This window comes from Fundulus heteroclitus, chromosome 20 (assembly GCF_011125445.2).
Source record: "Fundulus heteroclitus isolate FHET01 chromosome 20, MU-UCD_Fhet_4.1, whole genome shotgun sequence".
Lineage (NCBI taxonomy): Eukaryota > Metazoa > Chordata > Actinopteri > Cyprinodontiformes > Fundulidae > Fundulus > Fundulus heteroclitus.
Genome location: NC_046380.1, coordinates 32,477,595 through 32,493,839, shown reverse-complemented (window position 1 = coordinate 32,493,839; position 16,245 = coordinate 32,477,595). Strand labels below are relative to the sequence as shown.

The 16,245-nt window shown below is 39.5% G+C and overlaps 1 protein-coding gene across 2 annotated transcripts in view; it reads left to right on the top strand.

Moving 5' to 3' along the window:
• Nucleotides 1–16,245, top strand: part of LOC105931849 (protein tyrosine phosphatase receptor type A) — a 37,181-nt gene that overhangs the window by 3,973 nt on the left and 16,963 nt on the right. For both annotated transcript variants that reach the window (XM_012870722.3, XM_021320540.2), the window contains exons 2-4: nt 14,055–14,101; nt 14,784–14,880; nt 14,979–15,269. In XM_012870722.3, coding sequence (XP_012726176.2) covers nt 14,081–14,101; nt 14,784–14,880; nt 14,979–15,269 — 409 coding nt within the window. In that variant the 5' untranslated portion in view covers nt 14,055–14,080. The remainder of the gene's footprint in view (nt 1–14,054; nt 14,102–14,783; nt 14,881–14,978; nt 15,270–16,245) is intronic.

The window sequence follows — 16,245 nt, the reverse complement described above, 5'->3', positions numbered from 1 at the left end:
ACAGTAAGGGTGCTTCCTTTTGTTTGGGCCGATGACAACACATGTCTGTGAAGTGGAGCGTCTGATGCTCGCCTTGATAAGTTCCTTAACTTTCCGGTGAAAAGGAGGAGGTGTGTGCATGGGGACGGACTCGTCAGACGTCCGAGCTGTCACCTCGGGTGATGGAGTATTTTAGATAAAACCCGAATGGCTGCAGCAAGACTTGGTTAAAAGTTAAAGATCTTCTGCTCCCTGATTAGCTGTCATTTAAGCATTTACTAATCCTGCTAAATACTAATGTTTTACTGTGTTCAAAAACTTCCACAAAATAAATATTCTATCAAGATTTTCTTTTTCCTTCATCAGAACTTCCGTTTTCTGACCAACACACTCTGGATTTTATGAAGACCCGGGTTTGTTGTGCTTAGTGTGTTTTAAGATTTAAACCCACTGACTTATTCAGGGCTGTTGCACAGGCAGCTTCTCACTGCTTTAAAAACAATCTCACATGGGAGAACAGCGCCATGAATCAGACCCAAATTATGAAGGAGGGGTTTTAGTGAACATCGCAGATTCACTGAGTCACCGGTCACCGTGATCCCTCTGCCCAACAAGAGTTATCACAATAGTGAGACTCTTTGGGTCTGGGGGCGGAGTTATTGCTTCACATCAGGATGAGTTACACTTTAAAGTCATTACTGCAAAGAAATAAATATTAAGCACAATGTATGCTGTAAGTTCTGTGAAACTATGTCACGGTCACTGGGGGCCATAAGAACACCGCTGTGACCCCAGACTGTTTGCACTACAGTCCGATGGAGGTCGCATTAAGACCATGATGTAAACGTCCACAGAAAGAACATCGGATCACAACAAAGACGAGAGCCAAGCGTCAGGTGCTGCTGCAAGGTCAACCCAGGTACAACGCGGCTAACAGCGAAAGAGAGATTAGATCGTTTTCTGTCTGTGTCATCCGATTGGCACACGATTAACTGGAATGTCTGTCGTAATCTGTCGCAACGCAATTTATCAATGAGTCTTATCAAAACAGTGAGGAAAGACGCAACAACGGCTGTTCAGCAGAAGTTTCCACTGGGAAACAATATGCAACGCTGTCAAAAACCCAAAAAACAAAACAATAAAACAAATACCACTGCATCATTGTCTTTGAGCAAAGTAACACTGATAAAATGTGTTATTTTAGTGTAATTGAAGGAGTTTTTAGACGTATACAGCACTGGTTTTGTTCAAGTATCCATCTAGGACCGGGAACAAGCTAATGCCTGTTCTTAAATGACTGATTGCTTTCAGGGCCAAAAACAATCCTAATCAGAAAATCTATGATTAATAATATTAGATAGTGATCAGGTGTGGTCACACACACCTGAATTGAAAATCGAGTGTATTGTCCGATCGGTGAGTGCACCATACCTAAACACTAACAGTTCAGAAGTTAGCTGTTATGAGTGTTAAGTACTTAAAACTAAAATCAGAGGAAGCGTACAAGCAGTAAGAAGCTTTTAGAAAGGAAATTGCTTTCAACAGAGGTGTGTACACTGTGTTAAAAAAAATCGATTTTCCAATTATGAATTTATTCTCATATTAATTCCTAAAAATTGATTCATATAACCAACGATCGATTTAAAAAAAAAAAGAAAATCCACTGTGAACTTGTACAAAGTAATATGCATTACTTGCGCAGACATGAGTCCACGCTGACGGGGACGGGCACAGCTCAAGTTTTTACGGCCGCGTCACACTATAAGCTGCTGGGCATCGAGAAGTCTTCATTTTGCACTGGATGACGTTTTAGGTGGAACAAATTTGTGCTACTGCTACCTTTTGTGGCAACGGTGTTACGGCATGTTTTGCAAATTACCGCATTTTGTTCGTTCATCCTTCTTGTGAAATCCAAACCACTGGCATATTATTGACCCAGGGCTATTTCTCTTCAGTCTCATTTTCTTACCTGAGACTCCCGGTGTCACCATAGTTCTCGCTGTCTGGTCAACGTAAGTAAGCACACGGGTTCGTTGTTGATGTGTGTGCGCTATCTGGTTTGGAGGATGACCGAGTGATGCATTTGCGGCATGTAGAAAAACTAAACTCACTGTGAATTAAATACAGCGGCTCAACCTTGCTGTGAAAATTTACACTCGGTGGTTGTAATAAAGTAATTTTAACCATCGCGCGGAGGAAAACTTGAGATACATCGAGTATATTCGATATATCGCCCACCCCTAGCCTCTCGTCCTTATGACAGACTTTGTAAGACTCCTTTCTAATTACATTAAACATCACGTCCTAACGTCACAATAAATCAGAGCTTTATGTGCGTCTATGACTTTAATTTTGCACGGATTCAGTAGAAAAATTATATCAGTTCATGTGATGGACTTTGAGGTGTGCAGAACTAGACAAAGGATAAAGAAAGGGAATGTTAGGTATGGCTTGTCAAGGAAAGAATGACCTGATGCATTTCTTTTCTGTTGTGTTTTATTCATGTAGAAAACTCCCCTTAGCTGGAGGGTTTTACTGGTTTTGGGGATTTTCAGAGACGGAGACAAAGAGGTTTGTAGATTTTGACTGTTTTGATTTAAAAAAGACTCCCGTTACTATAAAAGTTTTATTGTTAGTGTCTTAGCATCTTATATACATTTCTAAAAGAGAAATTGAAACCGGCAGGTCAGAGGTTTAAAAAATTGGCATTTTTTAAACCTCTGACCATCTACGGATCTTTGATCAGTACATCTCTAGCAAGTTTTGAAATTACGATTTACAGTTAAAGTTTTTTTTTATGCATATAAGAACTTGCACATTCATTTGAAAAAGATTTGAATTAGCATTTAGGTCCCGAACACAAGATTAAAGAACATAAAGTCGGCAAATTGGGACTGCTTTCAGAGGTTTGTGTGTTTTGAGATCGCACATCTTGTTCATTGTGCGGAGTAAAATGAGATCTGACATCCTGATTTGGCTGCATCTAGAAATCGGTTCTGGTGCTCGAGTTTCAAAGGGCAGAGGTGATTGTGGATCAAGTTTCTTTGCGGCCCTAGAGCCATCTTTTTGGCTTCGAAAACCCAGTTGAAGGTCACAGTGGCTTTTGTGGGAATGCCATGGGTTTGCGCCTTTAGATCCTCTCTGTGCCCAATGTGGGAAAAGCTTGAGAGGCCCCTGGCATCTCCTGTGAGAAACCCCACAAAGCGGCGGAGCTTCAGTGACTCACCAGTGGCGCTCATTAAAACAAGTGAGTTTTCTTGATCCGTCCGTTCAGTCTGATGGGCCAGAATCATCATTGCAGGCTTAATAAGAGACACTGCGGTCACTCTTGCCCTTGCAATTAGCCAGAACAGCAACCCCACGCTTTTCGTCATCTTTTTATCAACTCTGCCAGCTTGTGAATGAAGCCAGCGGGAACACAAACCACACCAGCAGGGAGTAGTATCCCTCAGAAAAGGAAGTCCAGAGGATTGTGGCTGTTGTATGTGGCACCAGAGACGTATAATCTGCGGTCTGTTTCTGTGCAAGAGTCCTTGCAGCCCTGAGTTAGGCGTACTTCGATCTCCCGTGAAGAGAAGCATTCACAGGGATCCTGTTGCCTTAGACCCCCTCTCGCTGAAGACATAGAAACAGTATTAATATGCCATGAATGGAGACAGACAGGCAGGCATTATCCAGCACTGCAGCGGCTACTGGAGCAGGATGCGTTGTAAGAAAGCCAGAGGAAATATTTCTCTGCATGAATGGTAACGTCGCTTTGATAAGCGCTGCTTGTGTCATATCAGTGGGGCCTGAAGGCTCTGAGTTTGCCCAGCCTCAATCTCTAGTCGCCTGTGGACGTTGTGTAAGCACATTGTGCTTTTTTCCCCCCTATTGATCTAAATGTAGAGTCATTTTTATCTTTACTACTAGTTGTATTTTTTCATAGAGATGCACCGATTCATTTTTTTTTTTCATGCCAATTTCCAATCTCTTGGTTTTGCAAAGCTTTGACCTGCAAATACCGCTGTTCGATTTCTATTTAGGAATTATAACGTGAAGACAGGAACACCATTTAACATTTATTACTAGTTTACCTGGTGTAGGCGATCAAAAAATCCTTTTGGGAGCAGAGATGATGTTGTATTGCTTTATTTAAAAAACAAGAGATACATTGATTTAAGAGTTGACATTTTAAACTGTCTTTAGCAGTGTCCAGATGTATTCTCTAGTAGGGGTATCTATCACATTTGAACCGATACGGTACCAATACGCGGTACATGGGAATCGGTACCGGTACTCAACAGTCCATTTTTTTTGTATTTGTGTGTGTGTTTATGTGGTAATAAATCCTAGTTTGACCATTAAATAAAATGTTAATGTAACTTTTTTTTCTTTCTCAATGTATAAACTTGTATGGATCTACATATGAACCTTGTGAAATAATGAATTTTAATACATTGCCTGAATCCAAACCACATAATATATATATATTTTTTTTTTACCAAGACAACAGTTATTAAAGGCACACAGAGTGAACCAGGCTTAAGGGATTGAAGCTTTGTGTAAATCAAATTCAGGGAATTATTTTAGTGTAACAATTTCAGAGAAGAAGAAGACTAGATTAAATGTATTTTATCCCCCTTTGTAATCCAGGGTGCGGGTGGGATACATTTGCAGTGTGGAAACGGCGAGGCTCTCCTCTCTGCTCTCTTTCCTCCGACTGCAGGCGGGTTTCATGATGGCAGTGCTTGGAGAAGTGTGAAGGGGCTCACAGCAGCACTCGCTGCTTACTTGGCATTGGTGCTTTCATGGGAAATCACCAATAACACAGAAGAAAGTCGCTAGATGGTTTTCGCTAGATGTCTTTTGAAAAAGGTCGCTGGATGTGTCTGAAAAGTCACTAAGTATAGCAACAAATTCGCTAGACTGGCGGGAGAGACTAGGTGCTTACCTCTGGCTCTCTCTTGAAGCTTAAATTAACAAAAGACATGCCTCAAAGATTCAGAAAATACAGTTTCTTACATCTTTGTATTTTATCTGACTTTTTTTTTTTTTTTTTTAACAAAACCTTACTAAAAATATATGACTCCAAGTCTGCTTCCTTCTGTAACAACTTCCACACTGAAGAGTGCTGTTGTTACTGCAGCCTGGTAGCACACGGTGTGGTGCATTCAATAATTTGGGAAAATAGCAGTGTGGTGCTATATTCTCTCCTTTTGTTAAATCTAGTTTAAAACATGCCCAGACGTAATCATAAATAACAAAAGGCTCTTGTTTTTATATCCAGAGTATGCTTTGGTACGTTGATTATTTAATTATCACTTTTAACCAAATTTCATTTCCAATTTTTTGGAATGAGCTTGTCATTATGAGATCTAAGGTCACAAATAAATCCAAAGTAATCAAAACCAGCCATTTTTAAGTTAAATAACCAGCGTGCTCTGATCCTATGTCTTGGCCTTTTGGTTGTCATGGAGATGTAATTGGACTTCCTTTATATTCCACCTTTTAAGTCTTCCTTTTACTGGGAATCAAATAGGTTCGGCAGAGCCAAGCCCTTTCACGACTGTGTGATTGCACTCCAAAGAGCCAGAGGAGGGTTTTCATTAGCCAGTGGAGCTCATTAAGCAAAGAAAATGCACAGCGGTGTGAACCTGCTATGGGCAGTTTTATGACATGTAACAGCTATCATGCAGAAAACCTTTTTTTTTTTTTTTTACTATTTTAAAAAAATAGGAATTGAAATTATATTATTTCTTAGGGCTCACACAAAAGCATTCTTATTGCATTTGCCTGATGGACTCAGAAATATTTAGTAGACATAATTTCAGATCCTCATGGTGGCAATTCTGTCGTCCCAGCTGCACAAACACAAATAAATTGCAGATAAAAGATAAAATGGGGTAGGTAGGAACAACATTAGTGCTATACAATTAACTAAAGAAGTACAAATTCCCCACAGTGGAATAATCTGATAGCGTCCCATGAAAGTGACATTAGTAAATCCTTCTGTCTCACTTAAGCCATGTTGGTATCCATGGATCGGTGCTTAAATGGTTTCCTATCTGACAAACAGGTCCTCCACAGTTATGATGAAAAACTAATCTTGCTCCAGTCCTCCTCTGTCATGTGAGGTGCAACAGGGTTCCATTCTTGTTCCCCTTCTTTTTTCTCTCCATCTCTTGCCACCCAGCGTGGTTATAACTCAGCATCTCTTGTCTTTTCACTGTGACGCACATTATATTCAGATTCATGCATCTTTAAAATCGGGTAACAGATTCTTTAAATCTACTCTGCATACCCAGAACCAAACCTGTTTTTTTATGATTTTATTGTTTAGCACTTTGTCTGGTGAGCTGTTGTGAAGGGCCGTATAAATGAAAACTCAAAAGTGTGGCAGGCCTATGTTGGTTGCCTCCTTTAATCGGATGCCTCTAGATAAAATCCAGTGCAACCAATTGCCTCCAGAAGTCAAAACTTAGGTTTGTCACATAAAATCTTATTATTAACATATATAAGTCTGTGATTGCAACAGGACAAAGAAAAACCACATGGTAGATTTAGAAAAATGTCTTGTGGTGAAGAGGGTCAAGAATGCACAAAATAGTCTGTCAGCTTCACTGATCAGTCTTTATCTACCAATCTGGAATGTGTTTTAGGGGCTAAAATGTTTAACCTCCATATATAAACATAGACAAACACTGTAAAGGACATTTTGTGTTGCAAAGCTCACCTATTTTCCAACTGACTGACAGTTCACACAAAAGAAGTTCAGTATTTTAAGGTTATTCTTCCCTTTACCAAATGCATGTTGGAGTATTAAGCTTCATATCACATTGCCAACTAAGCCTATAACCAGCTGCTTCATACATTTGATGTTTTATTTTTGGACAGTAGTGTCAAAGCCAAGCGCCCGTATTCACAAAGAATCCTCAGACTAAAAGTAGCTCTTAGTGATGACATTTCAGGTAAAATCTTAGAATTTCTCAAATTCTTAGATTTTTCTTAGAATTTCACCTCGGTAAGCTAAAAGTTATTCACAAAGCATCCCAGGCCTTAAGAGAACTTCTAAGATGGCAAAATGTTTAGAGTAATGAGGAGGACCTTTTAGCGAGCCTAAGCGTGTCTGAAGCAGAGAAGATGGTGGAAACAGAGAGAGACTGATTGGCTGATCCACCACCTAAACCGTGGAGGAAATTAACACAAAAACTTTTTTAACAATCGTACATTTATTATTATGCAGATAAGATAAACTTTATCATCCTCATAGGGGGAAATTAATTAGTTTCAGCGGACCGACGGGTTAAAGGCGCGGCTCTGGTAACGTAATTTTATTGTCTGTATCGCATGATAATGTCAGCAGCCTAAATGATCATCTAGAAGTTTGCTTGTGTGATTGATTGCTGGATGGAGCGATTCTCACCTGACCGGTGCGTTCAAGCAGAGAAAACCATGCTTTGATCTGCGGTCATGCGCTTCAAAGTCCACCTAGTTGCGCCATGATCCAGGAACCAATTTACCTTTCAGTACTCCTCTGTTTTCCTCCCAGAGCTCTGCGGCCAGGTTTTCCACCTTTTTTCTCCATTTTATGTTGTTTGTTTTGCTAAATATAAGCAGGCAACCCCAGTGAAATGCTGACATGTGAGCGCACATTAATATCAGACAGATAAAGCAGTAAAATGACTGGTGAGTTAAAATCAACAAGCAAATCAAGATAACAATGAGGATGTAAATAAGGTGTGTTTAAACATTTTGGTGCTGTGTGACAATCAATTTTTTTAGCTAAGTTTCATCATCATGAGACACATTTCTTAATCCAGTCTAATTGGTTAATTTTGCTCCTTTGATCACTTGGAGCCATTGATGGTATTTTTCTTGTACTATCAACCAATCACAGCTCTTAGACAGTGTCACACTTAGCAAAGGGTCAACCACACCTCCTATGCGTTTCCGTCAACCTACAGAAAATGTAACTGAAGTAAAGGAAAATTAGACAAAGAATGCTGGGTCTCTGCTTTTTGAGTAATGAATAATGATTTGATTTAGTGTTTTAGGAATAGTACTTCTTTAGCAAATGTTCAGAGTTAACAATACTGATGGCAGAGATGGTAGAAGAAAAAGCAATTTCCAACTTGAAATACAGTCATATGAAAAAGTGTACACCCTGAAAAATCTATATAGTAATATTGATATAATATTCCAAACAATGAAAACTGAAGAAATGTCATTTCAAAACTCATCGTACTATGTAATATTTAAACAATTGAATTTCTGGTGAACGATAAATTAGGATAGACTCACTTTTATTGCCACTTAAAATGGGCAAAATCATATCAGGCGCCCATAATGAGAAGGCGGTCAAAGCATCCTTATCCAGAGACAAAGACTAGAAAGATTAGAAATCAATAAGGGTATGATGATTAATGGAAAGAACTGAATATTTGGGTGTTCTAAAATTTTTCATGTCTCCACTCTATACTTTTAAACACCCCAGTGATACAAAAACTATCTGACTCTTCTTCTGCCTGAATAAATTCTTCACCAAGTCGCGGCATTGTCAGCACAGCCTGTTTTGCGCGTGCGTGTGGCGTGCTCACTGAGAGGATAAAACGATCGGATTCGTATCGTTTGACTGGCCAATCGCTGACCAGAGCTGGTCAGGCATAAAATGGACCGATTCCTGTCGCCAGCTGATGTCTCCGTACGAGTCTCATTCCATCCCATCAAACCACGCAGCTACACTCAGTCATACATGGAAGCTGCTTCACAGCGAGTTGGAAAGATGCAAAAGTAAAATTTGACATTTAAGGACAAAAAACTTTATCTGCACCCTGTTGCACAGTTTCTAGAGGAATTTGCTCCAATTAACTGGTAAGACTTAACAATTTATGTTAAAAAATAATAATAATTAGGTTGTAGCTCTTGAAAAAGAAAGAAGGAAAGAAGGAAAGAAAGAAAGAAAGAAAGAAAGAAAGAAAGCAAGCACTGGTGAACCCAGTGAGGGACTCAAGGGAATAAGTAGGCAGACAACAGAGGTAGTAATGGCAGAATCATCTCCATGGTGAAGAGAAAGAGCTTCACAAAAGCCAACCAAGCGAGCAACACTCCCCAGGAAGTTGGCGTATCGATACTCAAGTCGACCATGAAGACAAGACTGGATAGAAGTCAACCTCTACCAGATATCCAGAAGAAAGCGTGAAAAACATGCTGTCAGAAACCCGGGTCAGGTGGTCATTGCCGTCAAAGAGTTTTCATCAAAGTATTAGAAAGAAACATCTTATTTACTTTGTCCCGTTGCTTTTTAGACACTGATATGAAGAGATTGTGTTAAAAATGTTTTACCTCCTCACATTTTTATGCAATATTTTGAACAATCCACTCAATTAGAGCTAAGAAGTCTGCACTCCTGACTCGTTTCACTTAAAATTAATTTAGGTAATAGACAGATCCAATATTAAATCAAAAAGATGTCTCTGTCCAAATATTATGGACCTGACTGTATTCTTTTATGCACAAATTATGATAATCCTGTTATTCCTTGACTTCCTCTTGGATTCAAAGACCTCTGTTCAAGAGCCCACAGCACTTTTTATCTTTTGCATTTTACATTCCTTTAGAAATTGAAAATATGAATCCATCAAAATCAGAATCCGCTGGTCAGACCTCAAAACCTCTTTCACAAAACATTTCCTTCCCATACTCTGTGAAATCGAGCGGCGTCTTTGCTGCCTACGCAGAGCACTGCACAGAACAATCTGCATCAGAAGTCTCACCATGCCGTTATTTTCACATCAGTCTAACGCCATGTTGCCGTCCTATTGTGGCTTGACCAGGTGCTTTTACCCCCCTGTCGCATTTGGTTCTTTTACTAAATTAATGTAAATTGTATCTTAGTCCAGATTTAAAGTCTGTTCTTGGTATCGGCCAAGAAAAACTTGATCTCTGTCAACTACAGGACCTACAGAGATGTTTGTGGGTATCGGCCTACTTAAAGCTTGTTTGTGTTCCTCCTAACTCAAACTCAGGTCAGCAGTGGAGCAACACCTGGGCGCACACGAGGGCCCCGGTCTTTAAGCGGCCCCTCTAAACAACAGGAAACACTGCTTTTTTCCCCTAATTGGCTCGCAAGAGGAGACTTTAGATTTTCCAAAACAATCCCATAATTTATTTTTGTTCAAACAAATACTTATGCTTTTACTGCTACTTAAATATAGCTGATGAGATTTAAAGGTCATCTAAACATGGTGGATGTTTAGGGGAAAAAACGAGATAAAACACACATCTACTGGCTCAAACTACCCATGTCTGGTATCTCGTGAAGCTCATCTTTGTTACGCTATATCCGGTGATGTCATTTCCGCGCACCATCGAGCTTTCGATTTAGGTTTGTTCATTGCTTTTTGCATTATTGAAATAATTCCATGCACAACGGTACATTTTGATGACCTGAGGTGTAAATGTGTTGACCAAAGACTATTTCATATGCATAAAGAGTCCTGCGATGGCAATCAGCTCTTTCGTGTGACCATATTCCATTTTGTGAGGTGAAAAACAGATTTGGCACAGTTCTGGCACATTTGACTAAACTACCAAAATCCTAGCTCCACCTGGCACACTGCCCACTAAAACCTTTGTGGAACAAAATTAAATCCAACTCATTTACTCAAGATTTGTTGTAGATGTGTGGATCCTTAAAGTCTGAAGCTTTTCATAGGTTTTCAAAAGGGTTTTCATGGTGTTTTGTAATGTTTATTTAGAAATAAATATGGCCAAGGCTCAAACATTGGATTTCTTTTTCTTTGTTCAATCACTAATAAATCAGGCATAGTAACAGTTGCAATAGTTGTTCCACTGGAACAATATTCTTTTATGTCTTACTGACACGGGTAACAAAATTTGCATTTATACTTTACAACTAAAGCGGCGTACTTGATTTATATCAGGTATGTAATTTCAGGCGGAAATTGCTCCTAAAACCCTCTGGGCTCAAAGGGATTATTAATGTACTGTCCACCCTCAGTGTGACTTGCACAAATGCAAAGAGTGCACAGAACCCAAAAGTGTCCCAGATAGAAGCACTTCCCCAATACTCAATAAATAAATGATGTCCTCCATCAATGCACAAGTCAGCTAAAAAAGGGTTGCTTGCATTTACACTCACAAACTGGAACATGACATCTTCTAAAGAGCCCACAGCACATTAGGATGCATCTCTGGGGAGTAGTGCTCTTGGCGCTACACAGCTTCTGGATAAAAAAAAATAAAAAAACCTCCCTGGGTGCGAGCAGCATCTGGGATATAGAGGTTAGCAACAGGACTGACGCACACCTTTTAACACCAGCGGATGTTTCACCCTTAGTGCATCGCACACCAGAAACAACGAGTCACGCTCCCTTATGAAAAGGTGACTGAAAACGAGCTCGCTGATGACAGCACCCATCAGGGAGCTTTGTCCGGGAGATTGATTTTATCCTGACACTCTATAATACTCATTTGATGAGAGGACAGTTTGTAGAGATAGGCAGTTAGGGGTGCGGTTTAAAACAGCTGTTACAAAATGAATTGTGCTTTTTTCCCCCCCAAGGGTCAGATATATAGCTTATCTATAAGCCCTTTTATTTGTCCACAATTCTAATCAATGCTTTATTTTTTGAAATGAGTATGGTTTACCAATTTTATGCGTCTATGAAGTTGTTTTTTAGAGTTAAAGATTCAACAGATTTTCAGTGGTAATCAGTTGTTTTCATCTGATATGGTCATATGTAAATATCTGTCCACCTGTGTTAAAGTGACTTACTTCAAAAACATTGCTCAAGCTAACCTTTGGGATATCTCTACAAAGGACAAAAGACACATTCTCAGTTTCATTTTAATTTCAATTATGGAAAGGAAAATTTACTATGCCCTCCAGATTTATTAGCTCCGCTGGTTAAGATGTTTAAAGGGCTCTAAAACAGGCTAATCTTTTGTTTGTGGACAGGACGGCCAGGGCTGCACTTAAAGTATGTTTTGAATTTCTTTTGTTAATTACTGATATCGATCAATATGATTTCTAATTTATCAATATGCTTTTTTTCTATATTAACCAGTACTATATGTATGTATGTATGTATGTATGTATATATATATATATATATATATATATATATATATATATATATATATATATATATATATATATATATATATATATATATATATTAGTACTGCTAGTTAGGGCTGGGTATAATCTAGGATGAGCTGATTCGATACCATTCTCGATATAGCTCAGCTTGATTTGATTTGACTCCAATATCAATATTTATCACTTTCAAATGAATGCTCAAAGTCATTCAATCAACAAAACCAGCGACATATTATGTATGTTCAATTTATTGAACCCTGATATATTAACAGGAAAATAAATGCATTTGGTTCAATACATTTAATGCATCACAGAAACCAAAAATGTGCCCAAACGTCGGATTTTAGGGGCAAAGGCGCTTCTAAAATCCTGTTTGCAATTCCGTAAATTTGTCTCTCTTGCACTTCCTCGCTGTGAACAGTAATGGTGCGCTGTAATAACGCACCCTAGGGGTTGGGAGGTATATTGATATTGAAAGCCAGAATATGGATATTAAATAATTTTTAAAAACATCAATATTAATCTTTGTATTGATTTTTATGCACTGCCCTACTGCTACCTCTGACCATAATTGCTTAAATTATTACATTTATTCAATTTGCTTTGGTGGTAGCGAGCTAACTTGCACCTGTAATAACCTTTTTAGCATATTTTAACCCATTTTAAATAAACTATGATAACCCTGATGGATTTGCTACAATGACCATACTACACATCTGGATCATAACATGCTCACTATGAGGTAAATGTATTCTTGATCAGAGAGCCTAGGATATTTTAACTGTAATATTTTTTTTCCTTAAAGAAAAATGAGGAATATACATTTGAAGTTGCATAGAGAGCCCTATTTACCTTTCAAAATGGGAAAGGGAAGAGAACATGCCTCTAACCTAAGGCAGATGTAGATCTTTATAGGTCAGGAAAATGTTACAGGAAATAAAGTTGTTTTCTTTACTTCCTCTTTCTTTTAAGCAAAGTGAGCTTTTTCTCCCAGAGACTGGTTTGGAGTAACTTACACCAAATATCACCATCACCCCTGTTTGAACATCTTGTTAAGAAATAAGACCCACCTTTCAAAACAGCTGCTTGTGTAAATTAAAAACAGAATTTCAGCTGAATATTTTTAAGTTGATGAGGGGCTGAATTGTTTTCTGGATGAAGACAGGTGTCGGCTAAGTGGAGGCAGGGGTTAGTGATGAGGACCTAGAGAGCAGCAAGGGTTAACGGCGTCGTCGCCCGCATAACTCGCTCAGCAGGCCCGATTCCAGCTCCAAACAGAGCCAAACAAAACATCGTGGAAGCGGCACCATGAATGCGCTCCGCTCCAAGCTGCAGAGCCTCAAAAGCTGGCAGCTTTAGAGCTTTTAGCACCCAGTTCATCCTCGGCCCAACGCTGCCATAATCCTGGATGTAAAGCACCAGTTTGTTTGTGTGTGGCAGCTCCGCGGTGTTTGGCTCCAATCAGTGTCCAAAGCTGTTTTTAAGTATCACTGTAAGCAACGGCGAGCAGGCCGAATTATTCCAGGATCAGATCCAGGGATTATCGCTGTGCAGTTCAGTTAGCCTCTGGCATAAAAAAAAAAAAAAAAAAAAAAGACTTGACAGATTGCTGAACCGACGTCCCGGCTTTCGTCTCGCCCAGTTCAAGTCTCCCTGTCCTCCACAGCGGCGTATCCGTGTTGAATGGTTGAATAGATCCTCTGTTGTCGGCTTAATATTAATGGCCTGAGGCAAATTTCAATGATCGCACGAACAAATCAGGACAGGAGCTGGAATTAAGATTTTAGGTGTTTCATCAATGCTTATAGATTGTAGATTGTGACTTTATTTTATTTGTGGCACTCCTGTGCCAAGCTGTTATAAATGTCAATTTAATATCAAAGCTTTTCATCTTGATGAGGTTTTAGTAAAAGAAAAAGAAAAAAAAACTTATATTTTCTTTTTTTGTTTGTTTTCTGTCTGTTTCTAGGACCAAGTTGTGCGAATGAGTGACTGATGCCAACTTCGCTTCTTCAGGTAAAGCAAAGCTAACCTGATGAACTCATATTTTAAATTTCCTTTCATGAAATCCTATGGAAGATGCGAAATATTCAATTTAAAAAAAATTGAGAACACTATATTATATGAAAGATTCCCTGATCAGAGTTTTGTGGTCATTCTATAAGCTCTGGTTTTATTTTATCCCTGTCATCATTAGGAAAGTTTTTGTGGACTTTCTTTCTTTTTAATCAAAGGGTTTTACTAATATTTGGAAATGAAGACAAAATGGGTACAGAGCTGAGGAATCAATGATTAGCACGGTTTGCATTACTGACTATAAATGTGAAGGTACTGCAACCTGTCATGTATAGTGATCTGTGGATTTTAATATTTTTAGTTTGCAAATAACTTTTATGAATTTAGCGTGTGCGTACACGCTTGCATCCATCAATCAAATTTGGCTTTGAGCTACTGTTTCAAAGCACTACGGTTAAACCGTCTAGTGTGCTGTCAAAGTGACAGATATTAAGCATTATTTTAAAGGTCAAAGTGATTTAAATATAGAAGTACTCCCAAGCTGGCTGACAAAAAATGGTGGGCCTGAAGATTCAGAGGTTTCGGTCGTCGGCTGATTTCTCAGTGCATCTTTGTTTTTATTGCAGCGTCTGATTGTTGACTAAAATCCTTTCTGTGTGTCTGCTGTGTGTCCTCGCTGCAGGGCAGAATGGGTGTGCGTCCCCTGCTCCTGCTTCTAGCCGTGGCCCTCGGGGCCGTGGCCCTCGGGGCCGCAGCCGAGACCGAGCCGCCCCCCACAGGTAAAAACAACATCCACGTTTACATGGTGACCTGTTTCAATGTCGGACGGTTCACACTTACAAAGCCCTTCTGCTGTTTGGTTTTGTTTTTTAACAAGACTTTCCAAGTACCACTACCACACCAACTACCACCTCTCAGCAATCCTCCACCAGCAGCACGACACCAACAAAAGAAACCACCACTTCAACAACAACAACAGCAGCAGCAGCAGCAGCAACAACAGCTGACTCAGCTCCAAATACTACCCAACAACCCGCTGGTTCCAGTACAACGGATTCTTCTTCTACCTTAAATGAATTGACCACCACCCCTACTCCCATCCAGACGATTACTACCCAGCTGACAACGTCGCTGTCTCCTTCACCCAGCACAGTGCTGACCACATCTAGTAAGTGCTGCTGCTCACACGGGCCTCTCTCTGTCTTTTGTGCCGTTAAAATACAGCTTCAAGGGAGACTTTGTTGTAACTTATAATCGTTAATGTTCCCAAATACTCAAAGGTATAAAAATAAGACCAACAATAATTAGAAAACGTCTTCCACACTTGCACAACTGTTTCCAACACTAATATTTGGCAGGTAGACCCAGGTGTGGGCGTGTCAGGGAGGCGCTGCGATTATTGGGCCGAGAGTTCACAGCTTTTATTTTGCCCGGGAGAGACGTGACGACACATCTGCTGCTGTTGTTTCCTGTCGTTGCTCCTCTTTCTCTCCCTTTTTCTCCCAAAACAAACAAAGACGAACTGTAATGTCTCAAGTTAACGTTGCATTCATAGTTGAGGTGAGATTTTTAATGATACTTATAAAACCTTTCTAATATTTTAGATTTTGTGCCGCTAAAATAAACCCCATTCACAAAGCAGTCCAGCTCCCTACAGGTGGACTTATACCAGCGTTATCCAGCGCTGCGGATCAGGGGAGGTCATGGTGACGAGGGATGGGCCACCTGAACGTTGGCTATTCTGAGCTAGTTAATGAAACATGTCGTGGAGTAGTTCAATCACATCTGGAGCGTAAAAGCAACAATTATTGATGCTTCAATCAAAGCAAAAGTAGGAAATTAATTAAACAATCCCAGTCATCATACGGTTTCAAGCATAATTATTTTATTTTTTACAAGATGGCTAATTCTTAATACAGTTGTTTTTTTTTCCTGTTGCTGCTTTATGATAAACCATTTATAAAGCCTCACCCTAGCAACCAGCCAACCACAGGACTTAAACAAATCTACTAATCTGCCCTTTTTGAATTGGAGGGGCTGGTAGACATCTGGTGTCTACAGTTTTCATTAAAAATAATAGAGTCGTGCTTTTTTGGTCCACCTCATTACTCACAGATGTGCGTTATCCTTGAGAACAGCAGACA